At 36.5% G+C, this 24,618-nt stretch overlaps 1 protein-coding gene across 5 annotated transcripts in view; it reads left to right on the forward strand.

Moving 5' to 3' along the window:
- The first annotated feature begins 602 nt into the window (after positions 1-602).
- The window catches only part of LOC132303120 (OVARIAN TUMOR DOMAIN-containing deubiquitinating enzyme 12), a 28,406-nt gene continuing 4,390 nt past the window's right edge, over positions 603-24,618 (forward strand). The window contains exons 1-9 of one of the 5 annotated variants that reach the window (XM_059800219.1): positions 604-808; positions 871-938; positions 1,812-2,043; positions 2,622-2,695; positions 5,650-5,704; positions 5,775-5,849; positions 9,949-10,022; positions 10,120-10,168; positions 22,759-22,843. In XM_059800219.1, coding sequence (XP_059656202.1) covers positions 1,876-2,043; positions 2,622-2,695; positions 5,650-5,704; positions 5,775-5,849; positions 9,949-10,022; positions 10,120-10,168; positions 22,759-22,843 — 580 coding nt within the window. In that variant the 5' untranslated portion in view covers positions 604-808; positions 871-938; positions 1,812-1,875. Of the gene's footprint in view, positions 939-1,811; positions 2,044-2,621; positions 2,696-5,649; positions 5,705-5,774; positions 5,850-9,948; positions 10,023-10,119; positions 10,169-22,758; positions 22,844-24,618 lie in introns of all 5 variants that reach the window. The other 4 variants (XM_059800221.1, XM_059800220.1, XM_059800218.1 and 1 more) reach the window with 4 other exon arrangements.

Genomic DNA, 24,618 nt, shown 5'->3' on the forward strand with positions numbered 1-24,618 from the left:
TATTTTTTTAGTGAGACTATTTTGATATTAACTAGGAAAATTTTTTTATTTTTTTATTATATATATATATATATTTTACAATGGAGGTATTTTTACACCAACGAGTGAGACTAAGGCTCTGTTAAAATTTTTTTTTTTTTTACTTTTTCATATTTGATTGTCTTAAAATATTTACGAAGAAAGAAAATATTAAAATTTAACAAATATAACTAACTCATCAATTTTCAATAAGCTATTTTACACGTTCGGCTCAATAGACTCGACCTCAATCCTGACCTAAATCTGTAATAAACACCAAATAAATAAAAATAAAAAATATATTTTATCTGAATATATATATATATTTTTTAAAAAAAATTATTTTACTTCAAAACACAACCTAATTATATACCTAACAAGTGAAAGTAATTAACTTCAAAACACACGCAGCACTTTACAAGCCACGAAAATTATTTACCCAACACTTCAAACTTAAGACTTGATGATATTCACAAAGCACTATGGTAACCTCGCGGGATGACATCACTTGTGAACCACTCCGTATTTTTTAATCCAAAATATGCTATCATGAGTACGACCTCACCAAAGCTTTACTCTACATATCAATTCAAGCGTCTCTTTCTGAGCTTCAACCAACCAACATGAAAAAGTCGAAACGTGTAGTTAAACCGATCAACCGCGCGCACACACAAACACACACACACATATATATCTTGAATCTCTTGCGAAAAAGCTTCAACTCCTAAAAAATATCTTCCATTGTTTAATTAATTAGTTCCAGATTCTACATTCCATTAGAGATCTCAAGGTAATAAAATCAATTTTGATAAAATTTCTTATGGTTCTTGAAACATTATTCTCGTTTTGCAGATCCAATTGGGGTGTTTGTTTTCCGCAATTCATTTCAATTTATTTTTCTGTCTTTCATTTATCACCAGGTGAGGAAGATGTTATGTTCTTTTGTTTTTCTCTGGACAGTTTTGATTATTTGTTCTTGGTTGTAATTGTTAATGGATGATTGAATTTGTATGTGTTTAGGATTCTTGAAAAAAGAAAAAAAAAAAAAAAAAAAAAAAAAGAGTTTGACTGAGTATTCTGTGAGATCCCGGGTTACTGTCAGAAGTGTATGATTGTTGCAAATTATTCTCTCTCTTCCCTGTTTTTTGCTTCATTGTGTCAATACCTGATTCATGGTTTCCTTATAGATATATATATTTGTGTGTAATCTTTCCGCAGTTTTCTTTCTGGGAGTTGTTTTGCTATCCAATTTGAGCTGATTGATTTGGATATATATATTTAGAAATTATAATTTAATGGGATTAGGACGGTTAATTACCAATCTTGTTTCTCAAACAATAATATATATCCATGGACGATCATGTCTAACAAACTAATGATTTACGGAGACTTTTGTAGATCCCCTTGTAGAGATGCAAATTGAATGGTCACATGGTCGTGGATAAGATGGCCATCTTTACATACACACTGGTCATGTTTTGGCCCTAGGATATACTTGTATTATTTGATGGTATAAACATGAACATGAAGATGATCAGATGATAAGATGGTCTCGGGCTCCACATAATAATGCCCAATGTCCATTAAAGTTGTTGTTCACAACTTCATTCAAATTTGATTTCCAATATTGTGTTTGAAGGAACATTAATGTTGTCTCCCTTTTGCTTAATACTATGTTATGATCAAATGCAATAAGATGGTATAGACTAAATTTACGTTATAATCTTGATTATAAGATCATGCCCTCTATGTATACGACATGTATTTACTTAGTTAAGCTTATTCCTTTGCAGCATACGTTCTTTTTTGTGGCTGTTTATCAGGGAAAGAAGTACAAAGCTGTTTCCCATTTACAAAATGATGAGAAGTGAAATCCATAGCGTTGGTGAATGTTCTCGGTCAACCTCATTCAGCAGTCAGCTGGATAATGAGGATGACAGGATGATTGCCGTTGTACTATCAGAAGAGTATGCTAAGATGGATGGTGCAGTTGGTCGACGCCTTTCCAACCTGGCTTCAATCCCTGTAAGATACTCTATCATGCTTCTCTTTATGGATCGTCTATTCAATAAATCTATTTTATTCATGTCCTCTTAATTTCTGGCTAGAATTCATTTCTGTGCTAAATTCGGCCAGAAATCGTTTCTGTGCTAAATTCGGACTTATTTCCTCCGTATCTTCCATTTAAATAATTATGAAAGAAAATATGAAATTTTTACATGGTGATTGAATTAAGAGCTAATATCTAGAAATTTTGCTTATTTGCTTTCTTGATCTTTTATTTTTCATGAAATGAAGCGAAACATTGTCTGCTACAACGTAGATAACAATTCAGCTAATTATGATTCATGAAGATGTCTTTTATGTGTACCCCTTTAATATGAGAGGTCGAAAGAAATTGTATCTAAAGGAATTTATATTGTATAAAATTCACTTAAGTTGTGATTGTTTTATATTATTATTGTGTAAGGAAACCTTTTTTTATCTGATTTGATTAAGCTTCATTGATTTAAGGTGCTCGCATGTTTTTTTTTTTTTTCTGGAATGAACTTCGATGAATGTCTTAGCATTTTCTTTTCTTTGTTTTTTTTGTGAAATTTCAGCATATCCCGCGAATAAATACCTATATTCCCAACTTTAGTGATGCCAGTTTTGATCATCAAAGGCTGCTCGACAGGTAAGTTTCATAGTTGGTAGTCATATTATCTTCATCCTTTCATTGGTGAAAGAAATTTTCAACAAATATTTCAAATTTCCCATTTCCTTCTTCTTTTGTCCTCGAAAATGGAGAAAAAGAGTTAAAGAGTGTTGTAGAAATTAAAAGTGGCACCAATTGAGGATAAGATGAGGAGTAGTAGTTGAGATAGTTCAGCATATGCAAATAGCTCCATAGTAAGAAGTGGTAGAATGAGAAATGAATGCATTCATAGAAGTAAAGTGATATTGATTGAAAATGTGACATGGGAAAAATATTGATATAGTTTGGCCATGTACAATGTACACCTTTTAATGCATTAGTATGGAGTCCTTTGATTTTATCTTTTTTTCCTGAATGGGTGGAGTTTATTAAATTAAAATAAGAAATAATGAGCGTGGAGTCCTTTGATTAGAGTTTGAAGATGGTAGAAGGATAAGAAAGATGTCAAAATGAAGGTGGGAAACGGCTTTGAGGAGTCACATGATTGCCTTGGAATTAGCTAAAAAGTTTACTGAAGAAGATGAATTCATGTTGACGACCTCGAGGTTTTGGAGTTAAGGCGTGTTAGGTTCACTGGAGTCGAGTGTCTGAAAGTTTATGAAATGGATTTTAATACAAGAAATGCATCAATTCCAGAACTCTACTGTGTTAAGAATATGTCCGCTACTATCTATGCTTCCTATTCCTTTCTGTTAAAGAATTTTTTTTATTTTTTTCACCTTTATGGACTTGCAAACGGCTGGGTATAAAGTGACTTTTGGAGCTGAATTGAGAGAGCAAGAGTAGCCTTTTAAAATACCTTAATTTCAAAGCATTTGCAGTGCTTGTAAATTTAAATCACTTATACATATGATCGGCACTTATAAAGATTTTTTTTTTTGCTTTTTATTATATACAAAATTTTACTACCAAAAATAGATATTGGATATTGGTAAGTTTCTTAGTTTAAATGATGAAATAAGCTTTAGGTATCAAAGTGGTTGTTACTATCTTAGTTGTTGGCTGGTCACATCTATTCATTAAGCCAAAAGCTTGAATTAGCTTATTTGTTGTAAGAATTGTTTCTAATATATATATGTGTGTGTGTGTGTGTGTGTGTGTTTTATGAATTCCACTACATCCCCTTTTTTTTTGTAATCATGGCATGTGTCGTATAATGGTCAGGTGTATACAAAAGCATAAAGACCATAACATTGGCATGAATGCTCCACAAATTGTGCCTGGATTCACTCAAAGTGTAGATTACCATTCTTAGATCGTGTTTGGAGATGAGTTGGCGAATCTAAGTTCACATAATTTTATAAAGCCCAATAATGTGAAAGAAGTTTATATAAAGTGTTAGATGACCATTTTCCCCAAGAGCAATCTAAACAATGTATATCAAATACTCACACCCTCCTCAAGTATGAACGCCTCTCCACATGGAGTGGCTGCCGAATAGAGTGCAAGTAGACAGATAGATAAGAAGACAAATGCAGTGAAGAAACTTGAATGCAAGATCTCCAAGGATCAAAACTCTGATATGATGTTAGACAATGGCTTGTCCCAGAAAAGTTGGAAATTTTATGAAATGAACAAAGAACTGTATGTTAAACTATCAAACTAAAAATTGAGAAGGTTACCTGCATGAATCGATCCATTGCTCAAGTGTTTAAGCCACAAATATGCATACACATGGTAAGAGGGGAGAAACTTGCATAGCTCAAGCAGCAAAGATATATAGCAGCTGGAGTAGGGGACACATCAGCAGAAGAGAAGGAAATGGAGTTTTATAGGAAACAAGGACATGTGGCGAAGGTACATGCAACAGAAATAGGGACAGATTGCAAACAAAACCAAACAGGATGTAACAGGCAAGCAATATCCTATAAGAAGAAGTAAAGGGCAAATCTAGTGCATAAGGCTCCCGCCATTATGGAGTCTGGGGAGGGTCAAATATATGCAGTCTTACCTCCACATGTGGAGACTCTATTTCAACCCATGACCTCCAAGACTCCAAGTCACAATAGAGCAACTTTACCGTTGTGCCAAGGCTTGCCCTCAACAGTTTTTAGTGACTTGTTGTGCACACAAGGAGCAATTTTTTTTAGAGTAGCAGCATAATTGGTGCTTGGGGTCAAAATCTTGGCTATAAGTTTTGAGCTTCATCTGCTATTGATGCCTGCATTTAGGAAATAGCCATATAAATAAGAATAGAATAAACTGTAGTTTCAACAACTATTGCAACTGGTGCCATATCCTTGTAGTCCTCATGAACACACCTAACCCTGTGAACCAACTACAATTTAGGAAAAGTTGGCAACTGTTGAAGGAAACCCACCTATAATTCACAATAATTTGCAATGTTAATGATACAAAAATTAGCCCATAAAGTAAATGTACTAACTCTTAAACGCGTAAAAAAGAAACACTCTAACCTGCAAACTGTTATCCTTGATTTGTGAGAACCACCACTCTTTATTTAAACTGTTGTCTCCTCTAATTATACAAGGTCCGATCCATCTATTTACATCCATCTATTTACTCTCTCTCTCTCTCTCTCTCTCTCACACACACACACACACACCCACCCACACCCACACCCACACCCACACCACACACACAAAACACAACTCATACATATAAGGATTTACATACTATATATGTTTATGCAAACATATATATTCATTACATGCATAAATTATATATAGAATTGTAGTCATGGTCCTACTAATTTTTACATTTCTAGTGCACATGAAATTAAAGCCTGAAATGATTATTCCTTATAATTCTTAGGAACCTGTGGCTCATGCTATATGCAACTTGGAGTTTTGTTGTGACCATGCTACATTTTGTTCATACTTCACACAGAGAGCCATTCTTGTTATTATCATTTAAAGCTCTTTATATTGAGTGGACTAGTGAATAATTTTTTTCTTATCACTTTCTTCCAGGCTAAATGCTTATGGCTTATATGAAGTGAAGGTCTCTGGGGATGGCAATTGTCAGGTGCAGTTTCAAAGTAATACAGAAATATGATCCTTTGAAATTCATTGATATTATTTCCCCCTTTTTGCAGTTTCGTGCACTTTCAGACCAGATTTATAAGTCACCAGAGTATCACAAGCATGTTCGGAAAGAGGTTGTGAAACAGGTTTGTTATAAGGGTAGCTTTTATGTGGCAAAAAACTTGTTAATGGTTCATAATGGTTAAGGGAATTGGGGACAGAATTGGATTTAAACCCCTTCAATGCCAATCTTGTTTTTATGTGCAGTATTCTGAGTGTCATCAAAATTTCATCCTCACCAAAATTAAGGGCTATTTTGATGATAAAAGAAGCTTTTCTAGTCCATGAGGAAGGATTTTAATTGCAAATCTCACTAGCTAGGACGGTTGACAAATTTGTTTAAGCACAAGCGATGTGCTCATACCAGTTTTAGGACAGATGACAAAAATTTGACAATTCATCCTGATAAGACTAAGTTGAGTTTCATTTGAACCTAAGTTATTAAGTTCGTAAGCTTAGCACGTTTCACAAGTCAAGCGTCATTCTATGATTCGATCTCTTGCAATTTCTCTGTTCAAGTGCAACTAAGGTGCCTGTGCCAATTGTGGACTTATTGTTTTTTCTTTCCATCTTTGGGATTTTATTAGTTGGGAAAATGCTTTGTTGTTGTTGTTGTTGTTGAATTGGGATTTTATTAGAAAAGGATCAAGCATTATGGTACAGAAAAAGGAGGCATACCCTCTAGAAAGACAAAGGAAAATAATGGATGAATACATCCATTTCCGATACACATGAAAAAACCAAAAGGGCAATCTAAGTAATAACATCTTGAGCTCCGCGACCAGCAACATCAAGGACTGAGAACCAAATGAAGGAAGCAAGTGCTTGACTGGAAGAAGAATTTCCAGAATGCAGCCTGGAATTTCTCTTGCCCCAAAGAATGGCAGCAAACAGCATCTTTATTAGCATGGAGTTTCTGAAGTGAGCTAGAAACCAGTCCACCAACTGAAGTAATCTGCTACTGTCATGATGAATGGCCAAGGCCAATGCAGCATAGAACTAAACAAATTCCAAATCTCAACAGCAAAATCACTTTCAACAAAAAGTTGATCTCTGTCATTGGTGGCTTTGACGCAATTAGTGCGGATAGGAGCCAATTTCCAAATTTTTTTTCTGAAGATTAACAAAAGAAGGATGCTTATCAAGCATGGTAATGCAGCAGGCCACAGGAACTCTAGGTCTTCCTTTATTCCAACAAAGTGGAGCCCAAGGAACATGTGTATAATGAGATCTGCAGGTATCGCAAACCTTTTTGAAAGAGAAATGTCTTCTATTCCATAGAATTTTATCATGAGCAAATGAAATAAGACTATGGAGCAAAAAGTTTTAAAGAAGAATCTGCAGAACATAAAATTTCAAAATTCCATCCTCCATTAGATATCAAATAACTTATAGAGTAGAATTCCAAGCAAAAGGAAGACTTCTAAGAGCCCTAAAAGAGAAGTTATTCGTTAAGGGAGTTCCACCATACCATGGATCAAGGGATACTTTAAATCTGCTAACATTACCAATCTGATAAACTACATTCTGTAACATACACTCTCTAACACTGAGAAGATTTCTTTAATAATGGACTGAGTTGCAAAAGGTACAGCTAACCAGTATGTAGTTTGAGGTATGTACTTGTTAATGAACCAAGCTATCCACAACCTACCCTTACTCCGAATAAAGTCCCAAGCCAAAGAACAAGTAGCAGCAACTTGAAGATCCTCCAATCTTAATTCCAAATCCTTCCTCTACCTTAGATTTAGTAACCTGAGACCAACTCAGGTGATGAAGCTTGAATCAGTATTAGATGATTTTCCTTGAGAGAAGCCTAAGTTGAGTTCTGCATGCGTCTATGTTTAATAAGTTCATAAACTTTTACATATTTCACGATCCCTGAAACATTTAATATTCCAGTATATTCTTATAACTTTGTTTCAGCAAAAGCTTAGAAGATCATGCCTGTTTCATTCATTTAGACTATTGAACTATTTTTCCCTCGAAAAGCCCAAATACAGTTCTATGTGAGCGCATTTTCAATTTCTAGACCTTTGCACATTTCATAAATTGAATTCTGTTTTCTTTTTCTTTTCTTTTGCTCATTCTAATTTTGGGACTTTCAGACCAGTATTGAATGATATTGCCACATGAAACCTAACTTGATTTCTTATATGAACTTAAGTTTCTGATTTACTAGACTTCTGTCCATTACACAAACCGGAAGCCATTTCTCGATTTGGTATTTTTTAACAACTTTGTTTAAGCATATCAAGGTGCTTTTGCTAGTTCAGAACATTTGAACCATATATTTTATCTTGCTCCAAGAAGTCCAAGTCGAGTTCTATGTGATCTAAGCTACTAAGTTCCTAGGCTTAAAAATTGAAAATCAAGAGTCGATTTTCAATCTGTTCTCTTGTTATAGCTTTGTTTAGATACAAGCAAGGTTCTCGTGATGGTTTTGGGACATTCCAACCAATATTGGATGATTTTTTACTGGAAAGCGTAAGTTGAGTTCTATATGAACCTAATTTTTTAAGTTTGCAAAAATGGAGTTCTGTTTGGATCTGTTCACTCCGCAGCTTCATTTAAGTACAAGCGAGTACTCATACCAGTTCAGGGCATTTGGATTATGTTGGATATTTTTTGTCTCAGAACACCTAGACTTGAAATTATAACATGAAAGTAATTCTAAATTCTCACAAGAGGAAGAGTGCTTCCTAGACACTGCTAATTTTTTAAGTTTGCAAAATGGGAGTTCTGTTTGGATCTGGTCACTCTGCAGCTTCATTTAAGTACAAGCAAGTACTCATACCAGTTCAGGGCATTTGGATTATGTTGGATAAATTTTGTCCCAGAACCAAGCGAGTACTCATACCAATTTAGGGCATTTGGATTATGTTGGATAAATTTTGTCTCAGAACACCTAGACTTGAAATTATAACATGAAAGTAATTGTAAATTATCACAAGAGGAAGAGTGCTTCCTAGACTGTGCTAGTTTGGTGTGCTTAGACTCCCGAGAGTATGTTGAGCATCAATCTCCATCTGCTTAATCCGGAGCTGCTAAGCCAACTTCTCAGGCTCTCTCTCTATCTCCTTAGCCCTCCTCATGTAGCCTCCTCCACCTGTAAATAGATTGATTAGTCTCTGGAGGATGAGTTGGACATGTCGCCATGCTCAAGGCAGAGACTTATCCAGTCCTACTACTGATGGCCTAATTACATTGGTCACTTGGGGTGGTGCCTTCCACTAAGAGGGAATCAATCATTATCTCCCACGCCTATAAATTAATATAAAAAAAGTTGCCAAAAACAATAATAGTGGAATATATTATTAAATAAATGGATAAACAATATATATATACCAGCTCTTAGTTTAGGTTTTCAAGTGTTGTTCCTAAGCATGTGGACAGGTAAACTCCTTGTCTGGCTTGTAGTGAGTTTCCATGTAGAGCGCTATTTTACTGCTATCCTCCTGAGTCTTGAGGTCTCGCCATATCGTGTGTACATATTATCATATTTAACATGATATCTTTTGTATAGTTAACAGATTATTAAATATTGAAACAAATGTGACAAGTAATACTAGTTCCTCACGGTAATTGATGGACAACATTAACTAGTACTGTGATTAACTTCAGCTTTTTCCTGATCTTAGCATTAATCTTATTTTTAGTCTGCATCAAATAGTTTCACAAATTATTATTATTTCAATGACTATAAATATCTATTTGAAATTCACATAATCAACCTACCGAAAAAAGAAATTTACATAACCATAGTCACAACCATTATAACTAATAATATGTATATATATACACCCACCTTTTATGATACATTTCAAAAAGTATTCTTCTTTCCAATGAATGAGATTGATATTTAAATTGATTTATTAAGTGAGATATATATGATTGAAAGGCCTGATGATTTGATGACGGTATTGTGCTGGTATGCAATTTGTTTACTTAATGAAGATGTTATGATCCAAAACTGTTGTCATCCATCGAGGTTTTCATATGTATGCTGCCCTCTTTAAATCAAGCAGTAAAAGGAGAGGCACACCTTCTTTCTCATTTTTCTCTTTTGGGTAATTATTTAGAAACTCCCATGTTTGTAAGTAGGTAAGGGCGCATTATATCACGTTAAAGATTACTGTGACAGCTACTTTATTGATTTCTCTTGTTTAACTTTTTTGTTTCCAGCTTAAAGACTACCATTCTTTGTATGAAGGCCATGTCCCAATGAAGTACAAACACTACTACAAGAAAATGGCCAAGTAGGATACTTGGGAGTCATTACTTTCAGCCAATAGCATTCATTAATTTACTGCTAAAGAAGATTTCTAATTCAGGTCTAACTCCTTCATAATGCAGATCTGGTGAATGGGGGGACCATGTTACATTACAAGCAGCAGCTGATAAGGTCTAGTAATTTTTTTCTCCAATTAAATATGTTCCCCTTTTTTCTTCCCACTTCTTTTATCCTTCAAGTGTAATTACTTAATTTGATTATCTTGTTAAGTACAGGCAACAGAATGTTCTATTGTTTTTCTTTTTCTTTTTTAATCTATTTCTTCATGAACATTCTCGTGCATGAAAAAGTTCTTAAAGATTGATGGTCCAAAAAATATATTCTTCGCCTGAAAATTCTTTATAAATTAATTTGTTGTATGTTTCTTTTTCAAATCCCATTCAGGAATTTTGCCTTAGATTTCAAAAAAATGGTACATGCTCGCATCTCTCTTTGTAAGAGATTCTAGAAAATGCCTCGTTATTAGCCTAACATTCACTTATTGATATCTGTATAAAGAATCATTGCATCAATTTATATCTATAAAGCTTGTGTTTTTAGCAGAGACAGATAAAATCACTTGGATATAAAAAAATAAAAAAATAAAAAAAATTGGTGAGCTTGAATGGCTTGTATATATTTTTAGTCTATAAAGGAGAGATATTTTATTTAAATGATATATGTAGTTTTGTATGAAATGAGGTGTAGTACCATGCATAGCATCTTACAATAAGGTCATGTTTGGGCATGCTCTTAAATTTGAATGGTCCTTATTTGTTTTTAGCATTTTAATAGGCATATTCATCGCCATTTGAGAATACAACAATTGTCTCAAAAATAATGTTTAAAACCTTGAATCCTGTCATTTCAAGAACCTAAAAATGATAATATGGAAAGAGATATGGTTACGCCCCACGTTTTAATTATTAATTTTAAACTAAACTTGTATGTAAAAGTGAATGGTGCCAAAAGAATTGAATGGATGTCCATGTTAGAATATAGGACAGTTTGGAAAATTTGTGAATCAAAATTAAGAGTATCTATTTTTGTTTGTTTTAGAGTGTCAAGGTAGTTAAATTAGTTATGGTACCTTGTACCCAAGGCCAGATCAGGAATTTCGCAGTTACAACCTCAATTAGGACACTCGCCAATTAGGATTTTGCATATAGTAATTAGGATTACATGATTAAATTGTCAGAGTCCTTTGATATGAATTAAAAGTCTTTTTGGTATGAATTAAAAGTCTTTTTTGGAAACAAAATCCTAATCAGATTCCAACTCAAAATAAGACAGTGGATGTCTATCGATGGAGATATCCATCAAGGGTTACTGTATTTGTGTTAACCGATCAATACCTGGCTCAACTGATCGAACAGTTTGGTTCTGAGTTTCCTTTTAAAATTAAACTACTCAGAAACCCTATTACTGATTCTAATCTCATGCAATGGTCAGAAAATTAAGAGACACGAGCACACTATACGAGATTTTTCATACTCATCCCATGATATTTTGTATATTCTAGTAGTATGGTGATTTCTAGAGGTTTTGTTTTTTGTGTGTGTGTGTGCACCCATCATCATGCATGTAGCATGATGAACGGATTGTTTGGTTTTTGAAGCATCAGTTGTTGCACATGGAGATTATTAGCAACAAAGAGTATACACACACAAGTGGACGTTACTAGCGAGAAGATAGAAGATCCATGGAGAAGCAGATAGTGTGGGGAGTGGATTAGTTGATAAATCAACAGCTGGAGGACACTGGGTTGGACTTGCGTAAGTCTGAATCAGAAGGGGCTAGGTGATTCTAGGGTTAGAATATGGTAACTCAGCGATAAATATTTGTCTCACATAGTGGGTTTCTATCTTTTTGGTTGGGTCCTGTGGTTTTTCATGTTCAGATTTTCCATGTAAAAGTGGTGTTCTCTGTGTGATCGCTTATTTTTATTTACTGTTTTAGTATTGGCATGCATGATTCATAGAATGGATTGACGAGTTTGATTACTTTTGATTAGATTAATTTTGAAATCGTTGTTAAGTTGTTTATAATTTAAACATCTGTTGAAATTAGTTAGTAATTGATTTTGAACCTATTCAATCCCTCTAAGTTTAGATCATGGCCTTATTATACTCTAATCAGAGCCTAGTGTTTAGTCTAGTACACGTATCAATTGGTATCAGAGCAGGTTACTCAAGCTTAAAGAGTAGATCATGGATCCTCTTAAGGAAAGTGGTCCATAATTAACTGATTTTAAACCTATTCAATCCCTCTAAGTTTAGATGATGGCCTTATTCTACTCTAATCAGAGCCTAGGGTTTAGTCTAGTACACGTATCAATTGGTATCAGAGCAGGTTACTCAAGCTTAAGAGTAGATCATGGATCCTCTTAAGGAAAGTGGTCCATATTTAGGCCAGTTTGGTTTGATAGGTTTAATTATAACTATTGGAAAGCTAAGATGTGAGCTTTTTAAAAATCAATCAACAAGAAGGTTTGGACATCTATAGAGTATGGATGGGTACACCCAATTAGAGAAGGAATACTAAAACTTATTATGGACTGGACCAACAATGAAATTGCATTAGCTAATTACAATTCAAAAGCCTTAAAGGCCCTTCTCACTGTTATGCCCCCTGGTGAATTTCCTAGGATCCCAAGTTGTATTGCAGCTAAGGAAGCTTGGGAAATCTTAAAAAAAAAAAAAAAAAGGTGCATGACTAACTAACTACACCAATTAAGATTTCTAAACTTCAAATGTTGGCCTAAATCAAGGTGAATTACTTTGATACCCCTGAGGTTTGCCTAAATCATCTCTGGATTAAACTTTTGAAAAAAAATATGGTCAACCTCCCCTGTGGTTTGATCAAATAATCGTGAGACTCTCTGTCATTAGTAGACCATTAAGTATGTCAAAGCAATAAAAATCAAATGCCAAAATTACCCTTGTAGAACCAAAAAGACAAAAATACGGTATATGTAAATGATTTTACCATTTGAACCAAAATTATTTGTCAAAAATGCCCTTGCATAATTTATAATAAAAAATCTATTATTAATTTTATACATTTATTACATACTATATATCAAAATATATATTTAATAAACATATAAATACAACTTTTATTTACAAACTTTAATACCCTCAAAATTTGCAATTATATATTCTTATGACAAAAATTTTATTTCATTAATATATAATTGGATATTATATATATTTTGAAATTAGATATATAATTTATTTAATTAATTTAAAAATTGAATATATTCTCAATTCCCTCTCATCTCCATCTCCTTGAACAGCCATCTCCATCCCTCACCATCTCTTCCCATAGCTAAACCAAGAGTTACACCATGCCAAGGCAAGACTCAACCCATCCGTAGCCCTTGCCACCCACAGCCACCAAAACTTTCTCACCTTCATCCTCAAAATTTACACAAACTTCAATTTTACTATATTTTCTCAAATTCTTCTTCATTTTGCACACACACACACACACATATTACAAACATATGTATACAAATATTTACTCAATCAATATATGTTTGTATAAATAAATGCAAGTATATATACATATAGCAGAATGAATTGGAATGTATATGCAAGAGTTGAGTCCATATATATATAACAGAGGGGCCTGGAATTAAGTTTGGTCGAGACCCTCCTCATCTTCACCATAGATATCGTGGTTCTATGGTTACTGAGAAATTTGAAGATTTAGGGTTAGGGTGAGAGAGGACGGGAGAGAGAGAGAGAGAGGGCCGCGGGGGGGGGGGGGGGGGGGGGCGGGCGGGGCGGTGTTGGGGTTGGGGTGGAGAGAGTATGAGAGGGGGGGTGTTGGTGTAGTTGTCGTGGACACTAAGAGGGGAGTGGTGGTGGTGTAGAGAGTTTAAGAGGGTTAATGTGGTCATTTCTTCTTTCATTGCTTACATCCTGCTATAAGGTATTATTAAATTGGTATAATAAAAGAGGGTATTTTTGTAATTTTACAATGATGTTTGGTCAACTAAAGGTCTCAACTCGGACGGGTGACATTTATTTTTTTTTAAGTTTCATCTTAGGGTAAACCTCAAAATTTACGGTAGCAATTATGTTCCAGGAGAGAGGATCCCAAGGAATAAAATTAGGAAAATCCTTAGATCTCTTCCTCCTAGATTTCAATCTAAGGGAACAGCTATTGAAGTAAGGATGCAGATCTCATCAAAGTAACAGAATTGGTTGGCTCATTACAAACTCATGAACTCAACTTCCCCGCCTAAAAAGCAAGTCTATTTCAGTTATAAAAGAAGTTGAGGAAGATGAGAGTACTGGCACTGATGCTGTGAAGAAATTGTATTTTTAATAAGAAAATTCGAAGAAATCAAAAGATGTAAGATCTTCTAGAAAAGTCAATTCTTGAAAGAAAGATAATGAACTAAAATGTTTTAAGAAAAATAAAATAGAGTACTTGAAATTTGGTGACTAAGGTCACCTGGCTGACAATTATCCAAAGAGAAGAGAAAGAAAGATAGGAAGAATAAAAGTCTAGGGCTATGAAGGCTACGCTTTTGAATTCTTCTGAAACTAAGTGAGGGTTCCAACAGTGAAAATGAGGAAGAGTCGCAAGTTGCTATGGTAGGAATTGCAGACACCTCCAATGTGGTCATCAATAAAACACATAAGAATGAATTAGAAACTGAAATTGAGATGACATTGATAGTTTTACCAGAAGTGAAATGGAAGACGAAGATGATAAGCAGACTTCAAAAGAATCTACTGAAGCCAAAAAGGAAAATTAGAAATTCAAAGATAAAATTAGAAAACTTGAGAACTCCTTAGAAGAAGCTGGGAAGGAGAAAAACAATAATCTAGCTTTAATTGATGAACGAAAGAAAAATAATTTGATTGGTGAAGTTAAATTCTTGGAACAAGAAGTTAGCTAAGCATTAAGTTTAAAGGCTACATAATAATCTAAGAAAAATAAAGTAGTAGTTGCAAAGTTCACTTCATAGATCTCTCCAATGTAAGTCTTTTACTCCAACATACACGACTTCGATACCGACAATTAAACCTTCAAGACTATATTGAACGGAATCGAGGTCACCATCACTCCCAACATCTTAGGACTTTACTTGGAGTCAATTGAACCCCCAATGGTCTTGCCTTTCCTAAAGATGAAGAAGAATGTGTTTCGAGTGCTGACATCAACAATGTCCGTTGTGCTAGGAAAGTACTTGACTTTGCAAGGTTTAAAACTCCAATCTTAAGCCTAAATTTGAAATTCTCAATAAACTTGTGGAGTTTAACCTTGAACCTAGAGACCACTCCGAATTGTCAAGGCACCGCTTTCCCGTTTGGGTCTTCTACATAAAATCTAGTATTTTGTATGTGATTGCTTATTTTTATTTACTATTGTCATACAAGACTGTATAACATGATAACTCATACAATAGCTCAGTAGGAACACAAGAGCAGAATGGTTGTCCTTCTCAATCACAGAGGCATGAATAGATGCTCTTCGAACTCGAGCATTTATCGAGCAAAAGCCAAACTTGTTGTGGGTATCTCCTTGCCAAACAAAATTTGCAAACTGATCGAAGCGAGTTCAGATTTAAGTCCAAATGAAAAAATTTCCACCTGAAACTCCTCCTTGTGCCGTTTTTGTTGTTCTATGTTTGTAGTCAATGGTTGGCTGACGTTTAATTCTTCCCACATGTCATTCAATTCTGAGTAATAATCTTCAACAGAACGATCTCCCTGATGGAGATTAAAAATAATCTGATACAACTGATAAATACGAGAAATATTCTCCTCTGAAGAATACATGTCCGTGAGATTTTCCCAGATATCTTTGGCAGATTCTAGGAATGACATGTTGTTGAAGATCTCAGGCTCCATGTTGTTCCATAACCAAGTCATAATCTGAGCATCTTCTTTCTCCCAAGCCTCAATAATCTTTTCATTACTGGTGGGTTTGGTTGATTTAAGATAAGACAGTTTTCCTCGAGCCCATAAGAACACCTTTACGGCTCAAGACCACTGAAGGTAGTTTGAACCTCTCAGTTTGGTGCTGGTGATTGACCCAAAATGATGGGATTCCTTAGTATCCATTGTGGGAAAATACGATTCTTTCCTTGTATAAGGAAGTCGTGTACAGTCTGTTAATAGCTAGGGATTTATTAGTTATTGTAATCCCTGATTTCTAGGGATCAGTTTTTTATATGTATTAATGTGTATCTCCAGGATTAATTAGTTTCCTAGAATAGCATTATTCTAATGTACATATGATAGTGTATTTCCAATTCTTTAATTAATAGATTTGATTACCAATTTCAGTAATTTTGTCATGGTATCAGAGCTCTAGGCTCGTTTTCTGGGTAAACGTCTTCTTTTGGCCTTCTTTGCTAGTCCTTTTCTTCGTGTTCTTGTTCTGTGAAAATCCAGTGTTATCAAACCTGTGGATTCCACCTCTCTCTCTAAACCATGTCAGCATCCACCGAAACCAGTGACACTTCAGAGATCCCTGTAACTGGAAGCAACGGCTCTGTCCCAACAGGAGAATTGCAGAATATCCAGGCAGCGTATAGGTTGAACGGGAAAAATTATCTGAAGTGGTCTCAAATGGTCCGCACGTTCTTGAAGGGAAGAGGGAAACTGAGCCACTTGCTTGGTAATGATCCAAAGAAGGAGGATCCTAAGTTTGATGCTTGGGATGAACAAGACTCTATGGTTATGTTCTTGTTATGGAACTCTATGTTACCAGAAATCAGCGACACTTGTATGTTTTTTAGCACGGCCAAGGAGATATGGGAAGCAGTCAAGCAGACCTATTCCAAAGTAGGTGATGCTGCACAGATCTATGAGATCAAGACCAAAATCTCCGCTACAAAACAGGGTAATCGGTTAATCACCGAATATTCCAACCTCTTGAAGGGTCTATTGCAGGAGATGGATCATTATCAGTGCATTCAGATGAAGTGCAGTGAAGATGCAGCTATCCTTAAGAGGTTTGTTGAAAAGGACAGAATTTTTGATTTTCTTACAGGTTTAAACATCGAATTTGACGCTGTAAGAGTGCAAATACTTGGAAAGAAAATCTGCCAACCTTAAATGAGGCAATTGCAATTTTTCTATGCTGAGGAAGGAAGAAGGGGTGTTATGATTGAAACTCACACAATAGAGAGTTCGGCCTTGGTGTTAAAAAACACGGCTGTGAAGAATTATGGTTCCGAACAGCGTTTTGGAGAAGGCAATGGGCAAGCTGACATGTCAAGACCATTCAACAAGGATTCTCTGTGGTCTGCATACTGTAAAAAATCCCGCCATACTAAGGAGAAGTGCTGGAAGCTCCATGGCAAGCCTCAAACTGTGAACAAAGCCTTGCCAGAAAAGAGTGGACAGCCAAGAGGACAGGGACAGGCACATGTGGCAACCACACAATCAAATAGTGAAGACAATCTTTCAATCCCATCTGCCGAATTCAACAAAGAAGAGATAGAGAAATTAAGGAGCCTATTGGGAACGTTGGAGAAACCGTCTACAACAGGTACTTGTTCTTTGGTGTTCTCAGGTATTTCCTCTCCTTCCCCCTCGTCTCATGTTTTTAGTGCTTTGGATATAGTCTCCTCAAGCTCCTGGGTCATTGACTCAGGAGCTACAGATCACATGACCCATTCCTCAAAAAAAATTATTTCATATACCCCTTGTCCTAGCAATAGGAAAATAATAACAGTTGATGGATCAGTGACAATCGTGGCTGGTCAAGGAGATGTTTTTTTTGAATGACCACCTTACACTTAAGAATGTCCTCCATGTCCCAAAACTATGCACCAATCTTGTGTCAATCCAGAAACTCACTACAGATTCTAATTGCAGTGTGACGTTTTATCCTCTCCGTCGTATATTTCAAAAACAGGGCATGAAGAGGATGATTGGACATGCTAGGGAGAGGGATGGTCTATGTTACCTTAAAGAATCAAATGGACAAAATAGAGTTGAGAGTTTGTCACCATTACCGAGTCATTCAAATCCAATAAAGACAAGATATGGCTTCAACACCTTCGTCTTGGTCACCCATCATTTAGTGTTCTCAAAATAATGTTTCCTTCATTGTTCAAAAGTTTATACATTGAAAATTTTCATTGCGATGTATGTGAACTTGCAAAGCACAAACATACTTCTTTTCAATTCAGTAATAAAAGAACTTCTGTTCCATTTACCTTGATTCACAGTGACATTTGGGGACCTTCCACTGTTGCTAATGTTTCTGGGGCAAGGTGGTTAAAAAATAAATGATTAATCATTTATTGATGATTGCACTCTTGTGTCTTGGATTTTTCTGTTAAAAAATAAATCGGATGTGAGTTCTGTGTTTCCAACTTTTTTCAATATGGTCAAAACTCAGTTTGGTGTTGGGATAAAGAGATTCTGATCTAACAATGCTAAGGACTACTTTAATCAAATTCTCTCTCTATATTTCCAAAAACAGGGCATAATACATGAATCCTCTTGTGTTAGCACACCTCAACAAAATGGGGTGGCCGAACGAAAGAACGGCCACCTTCTTGATATTACAAGAGCTTTCTTGTTCCAAAAAAATGTTCCAAAACAATACTGGGGGGAGGTTGTTTTAACCGCTGCTCATCTCATCGATCAGCTTCCTACAAGAGTCCTTGGTTTTAAAAGTCCAATGCAGGTCCTTACACAGTTCTTTCCCAATTTTAACACATCTAATAATCTTGTTCCAAAGATATTTGGTTGTGTTGCCTTTGTTCATGTGCATTCTCAAAACAGGGGAAAACTTGATCCTCGAGCTCTCAAATGTGTCTTTCTTGGCTATTCCTCCACCCAAAAGGGCTACAAATGCTATCATCCTCCGACAAGGAGATTTTATGTGTCTGCTGATGTTACTTTTGTCGAACAAGATTAGTACTTTAACGGTCCTTATCTTCAGGGGGAGACATCTTTCATAGAAGATAAGGACAAGGATCTTTTTCTCCTTGAGTTTCCAGCCCCGATCTCTCATTAATCCGAGTCAAACGTACTCCCAAACATTCAATCCGAGCCAAACACACGGTCAGAAGCCGAGCCTCATACACCCAAATCACAAGGAGTGTTACATGGGAAGCAAACTCAAGACTCTACTTGTCCATTGCAGATTTACTCAAGGAAAAGAGCACCAATCTCTCAACTTGTGCAAGTTCAATCACCCAAATCTGCTCCTGGTAATGTCGAGGTAATTGCTCAACCCAATGATAACACTAATGAAACGTCTGAACAAAATGATTATGATGTCCCTATTGCAATTAGAAAAGGAACTCGAACTTGTACCAAACACCCTCTTTATCTGTTCATGTCATATAAGAATCTTTTTCATAACCATAGGGCCTTTCTTACTAGCTTAAATACAGTCCCTATTCCCAAAACTTTATCCGATGCATTAGGAAATGAGAATTGGGAAAATGCTATGAAGGTTGTGATGGAAGCACTTGAGAAAAACAAGACTTGGGACTTGGTGAGACTGCCTAGAGGGAAGAAGCCGGTTGGGTATAAATGGGTGTTAACAACCAAATACAACTCAGATGGCTCTTTGGAAAGGTATAAGGCAAGATTAGTTGCCAAAGGGTATACACAAACCTACGGCATAGATTATGTTGAGACTTTTGCTCCAGTTGCTAAGATGAATACTGTGAGAATCCTGTTATCAGTGGCTGCAAATTTTGGCTGGAGATTGCAGCAATTTGATGTCAAGAACGCCTTCTTACATGGTGATCTTGAGGAGATCTATATGGAGATTCCGCCTGGGTTTGGCTCAAATGAAAAGGAAGGAATGGCATGTAAGCTTATAAAAGCTTTGTATGGACTGAAACAATCCCCTAGCGCTTGGTTTAGGAGATTTACCAAAGTGATGGTGAGTATGGGATATAAGCAAAGTCAAGGTGATCATACATTGTTTGTAAAACACTCAGCATCAGGGGGAGTGACAGTATTGTTGGTCTACGTGGATGACATCATAGTAACAGGAGATGACTTGGAAGGAATGGAGAGCTTGAAGAAATAGTTAGTGAAGGAATTCGAGATCAAAGAGCTAGGAAAACTGAAGTACTTACTTGGTATTGAAGTAGCCCACTCTTAACAAGGGATTTTTATATCACAACAAAAATATGTGTTAGACTTGTTGGCTGATACAGGCAAGCTGGGATGTAAGCCAGTTAAGACACCTATGGAGTCAAACCACAAACTTTGTGATGCTCCAAAAGACGTGGCCGTGGATAAAGGCTCTTTTCAGAGACTTGTGGGGAAGTTAATTTTTTTTATCACATACCAGGCCGGATATAGCTTGTGTTGTGAGTGTTATGAGTCAATTCATGCACAATCCCAAAGAATCACATCTCAAAGCTGTGTATAGAATTCTGCAATACTTGTAGGGTACACCAGGAAGAGGAATTATGTTTAAGAAAGGGGAAGAACTGACTCTTGAAGCCTACACAGATGCGGATTATGCAGGATCCGTGATTGACAGAAGATCAACCTCGGGCTATTGCACCTTCCTAGGTAGTAACCTCATTACTTGGAGAAGCAAAAAACAGAATGTGGTTGCAAGGTCCAGCGCAGAAGCTGAATTTAGAGCGATGGCACTCGGGATATGTGAACTACTATCGCTAAGGATAATCTTGGAAGATCTGAGAGTCAGATGGGAAGGTCCAATGAAGCTTTACTGTGATAATAAATCAGCCATCAATATTGCACACAATCCTGTGCAACATGACCGCACAAAACACATTGAAGTGGACAGGCATTTTATTAAAGAGAAGTTGGATAGTGGCCTCATTTGTACTCCTTTTGTTCCTATTGGAGAACAGCTAGCAGACGTGCTTACCAAAGGATTGCCTAGTACCGTTTTTCAAAGAATAACCAGCAAGCTTGGAATGGATGACATCCATTCACCAGCTTGAGGGGGAGTGTGGGAAAATACGATTCTTTCCTCGTATAAGGAAATCGTGTACAGGCTGTTAATAGCTAGGGATTTATTAGTTATTGTAATCCCTAATTTCTAGGGTTCAGTTTTTTATATGTATTAATGTGTATCTCCAGGATTAGTTAGTTTCCTCGAATAGCATTATTCTGATGTACATATAACAGTGTATTCCCAATTCGTTAATCAATAGATTCAATTACCAATTTTAGTAATTTTGTCATCCATCACAAGAGATGCCGAACAAATGAGATACAGTAGCGAGCGGGAGCCGAGATAAGAGAACCAAGATCTAGCCGAGATGAACTCGAGAGAAATTATTGAGGAGGGATCCAAGAGAGATTGCGGAGACGAGAACTAAGATCACCGAGGAGAGATCGCCGAGAAGAGATTGCTGAGAGAAAGCCGAGTTGGAATCAAGACCGAAGAGTCTGAATAAGACTAAAAAAAAGAAATTTTAAAGAGGGATCGATTTCCGCTCTGATACCATGTTGAAAGAGAGAGAGAGAGAGAGAGAATATATGAAAACGTATATATTATTGAGTGAGCAATACAATAATACAATGGTGTTTATATAGGAGAAGCTACAGGAATAGGTGAGTGGAGAACAAGTAAACCCTATATATGGTAATTCTATATATGGTGACGAGGGGTAGTGACAACTCATGTAATACTAGTTGTACACATGTGACAATTCATACAATACTGTACAAAAACTATTTTAATATTGGTATGCAAGATTCATAGAATGGATTGACGAGGTTGATTACTTTGATTTGATTGATTTTTAAATTGTCATTAAGTTGTTATAATTAAAAATCAGTTGAAATTAGTTGGTGATTTATAAAATTATACCTATTCGCCCCCTAGGTCTAGATCATAGTCTTATGCTACTCTAATTAGAGCCTAGGGTTCGGTCCAATGCACTTCTCAGTCCATGCATGCCTTAAAAAATAATATTTATTGTTGTCTTGTATGCCAAGACTCGTACCATTAATAATACTCTCGGCCAATGATTTTGTAATATGTTGTAGAATAAAGCATCTAAGGGGTTTGGTTTTTAGGTTGGCTTGGGTTCTCAGATCTGATTTGGTTGGATCTCTTAATTTTGGATCCGTTAGAGGATTTAAATATTAAATTCACACCCTCTCTAACAACCTAAGCTTTTAGAGTAGATGATGGTTAATGTGGTATCAGAGCAGATAAGATCCTGAGTTAAAACCTCACCGTCACCTTGATAGTTGAAATTGAAACACATGTTAGACCAAACAAAGGCCACACACTAGGGGTTGCATTTGAGGATTTTAATATTAAAATTACACCCTTCTAACTGCCTAAGCTTTTAGAGTTGGTGGTGGTTAGCAAGATCCAGGGCTGAACTTACTGAAAAACTTAAATCAACCATTCAACCCAGTACCCTGTTTGTTCTAACACAAGATCTTTTAGTCATTTGTGAGTTACCAGAGGAAGAAGTTGGTTATGTTGGTACTTGATTTCTGCAAGCAAAGTTCAAGTGCAATGCTTCTGCTGCAATGCTCCTGTATCTTTAATATCTCAAGTGGAATGCTGATTGCTTCTTCAAACTACACATTCTGTCTTTATACTTCTCTGTTATTCATTTTTCATTCTTCCTTTTCAGCAAATAATTCAATGCTGGTTGTCTATCTGCTTTTGCAGCAAGATATCTCTTTTAACTTCATTTGGCGATGTTTGGATATCATTTATCGTACTATAACATCGTAACTTTATTTATGCTGTTTGTTTATGTGCAGTTTGCAGCGAAGATATGTCTTTTAACTTCATTTAGAGATTCTTGTTTCATTGAAATTATTCCACAGTATCAAGCGCCTGAACGAGGTATACTATAAATCATTCATTACTAATCACATTAGTAAGTTGAGTGAGATTGTTGAAAATTATAAATGAATCCCTCTCTCCTGTACTGTGGATTAAGGTGGTAAAGTTGCATGTTATATATAGCAGTAAACAAATGCATATATAACATACAACTCTTTCCAAGTAAACTGAAAAAGAGTTGTCAGATGTAAACCCCATCGTCCAGGTCAGACTCCTCTCGACCATGGGAATCCATCCCCATATCACACCTTGTTGACACAACTCTTCTTTTACCAATGCATTGTCACACCTTGTTGACACAACTCTTCTTTTACCAATGCATTGCATGTCTTCACGTGAGGAGCCTTTTTCCAACTCATGGCTACCCATTAATCATGATTTTCCGGGCCTTTCACGAGAGCAGTTGGGGCAGCAGGCAAGGAAATCCACAATGACCCTTCATTCATATCCAGCAACAACACTTGATGATCCGATCCAGACGCGGGTCTGCTCGCCTTTTAATGTCTCTTACCCACTCAAAGCATCTTCCATTCATATCCAGCACTCCAGAACAGCACAACAGAGACACGTGAAAGTATACACTTGGAAAGAGTTGTCAGATGTAAACCCCATCGTCCAGGTCAGACTCCTCTCCACCATGGGAATCCATCCCCGTATCACACCTTGTTGGCACAACTCTTCTTTTACCAATGCATTGCATGTCTTCACGTGAGGAGCCTTTTTCCAACTCATGGCTACCCATTAATCATGATTTTCCGGGCCTTTCACGAGAGCAGTTGGGGCAGCAGGCAAGGAAACCCACAATGACCCTTCATTCATATCCAGCAACAACACTTGATGATCCGATCCAGACGCGGGTCTGCTCGCCTTTTAATGTCTCTTACCCACTCAAAGCATCTTCCATTCATATCCAGCACTCCAGAACAGCACAACAGAGACACGTGAAAGTATACAGAGGTGAAAAAGCAAGAATAGGGAGTAGAGCTTGTTCTTCCATTCTTTCACTTCGACACGTCGCTATGCCAAGAGACGGAATCTGCGGCTAATGCATAAGAGCTCTTTCCCAAGACCATGCTAACTTCCCCTTTAGCAGAAGATGATAAAGGGCCAAAGGGGATGCCTTCCCCTTAGACCGTACCTCCCGAAAGACTAAAGAGTTCCCCAATGTGAAACCTATAAGGCTGGCTTTTGAAAGTAGCCATGAGAAATAAGTAGTACCTGGCATGAAATCCCATATCGGCCGGCACTTGCTAATCGTCTTTCTGCCCCAACCTTCCCTGGTCCTTACTTCTGTATGTTATGAAAACAAATAAGCCTTTACTAGACTATTCCACCTGCACTTCCTTCTTACTTGAGGGCTAGCCCTTCGTGATGAGTCCTTATCCTAAATTTGTAATTAGCCTTGGGCGACCATGAGCCAGCAACAATAGTTATTTCACTGCTTTTAAGAAGTGCGGCAGGTAGAGCACACGTATTGATATAGTTTTCCCTTTGTTAGTAGAAAAGAAGACACTGGCATCCCCCCTGGGTCAAGTTAAGGCTCCAGCCATCGAGCGCTATTCCTAGTTTCAAACTCCACCAGAGGAAGCAGCAACTGGAGACACTCGCTGAGAAGTCGAGTGGGGACGAAGGAAGCGTTATTATTCAATTAAGCATGTGTGGCTGCCAGGACTATTTACGAACCAGAAGACGCTTTATTCCTTCCATCGACGAGGCAAATCAAGCACGTAAAGGGATGGGCTGAGCTTGATCTTGTTGTCTTATATGCCTGTCTT

The sequence above is a fragment of the Cornus florida genome, unplaced genomic scaffold (assembly GCF_030987335.1).
Source record: "Cornus florida cultivar Cherokee Brave unplaced genomic scaffold, ASM3098733v1 CherokeeBrave_3.0.0_Hap2_Chr04, whole genome shotgun sequence".
Taxonomy (NCBI): domain Eukaryota; kingdom Viridiplantae; phylum Streptophyta; class Magnoliopsida; order Cornales; family Cornaceae; genus Cornus; species Cornus florida.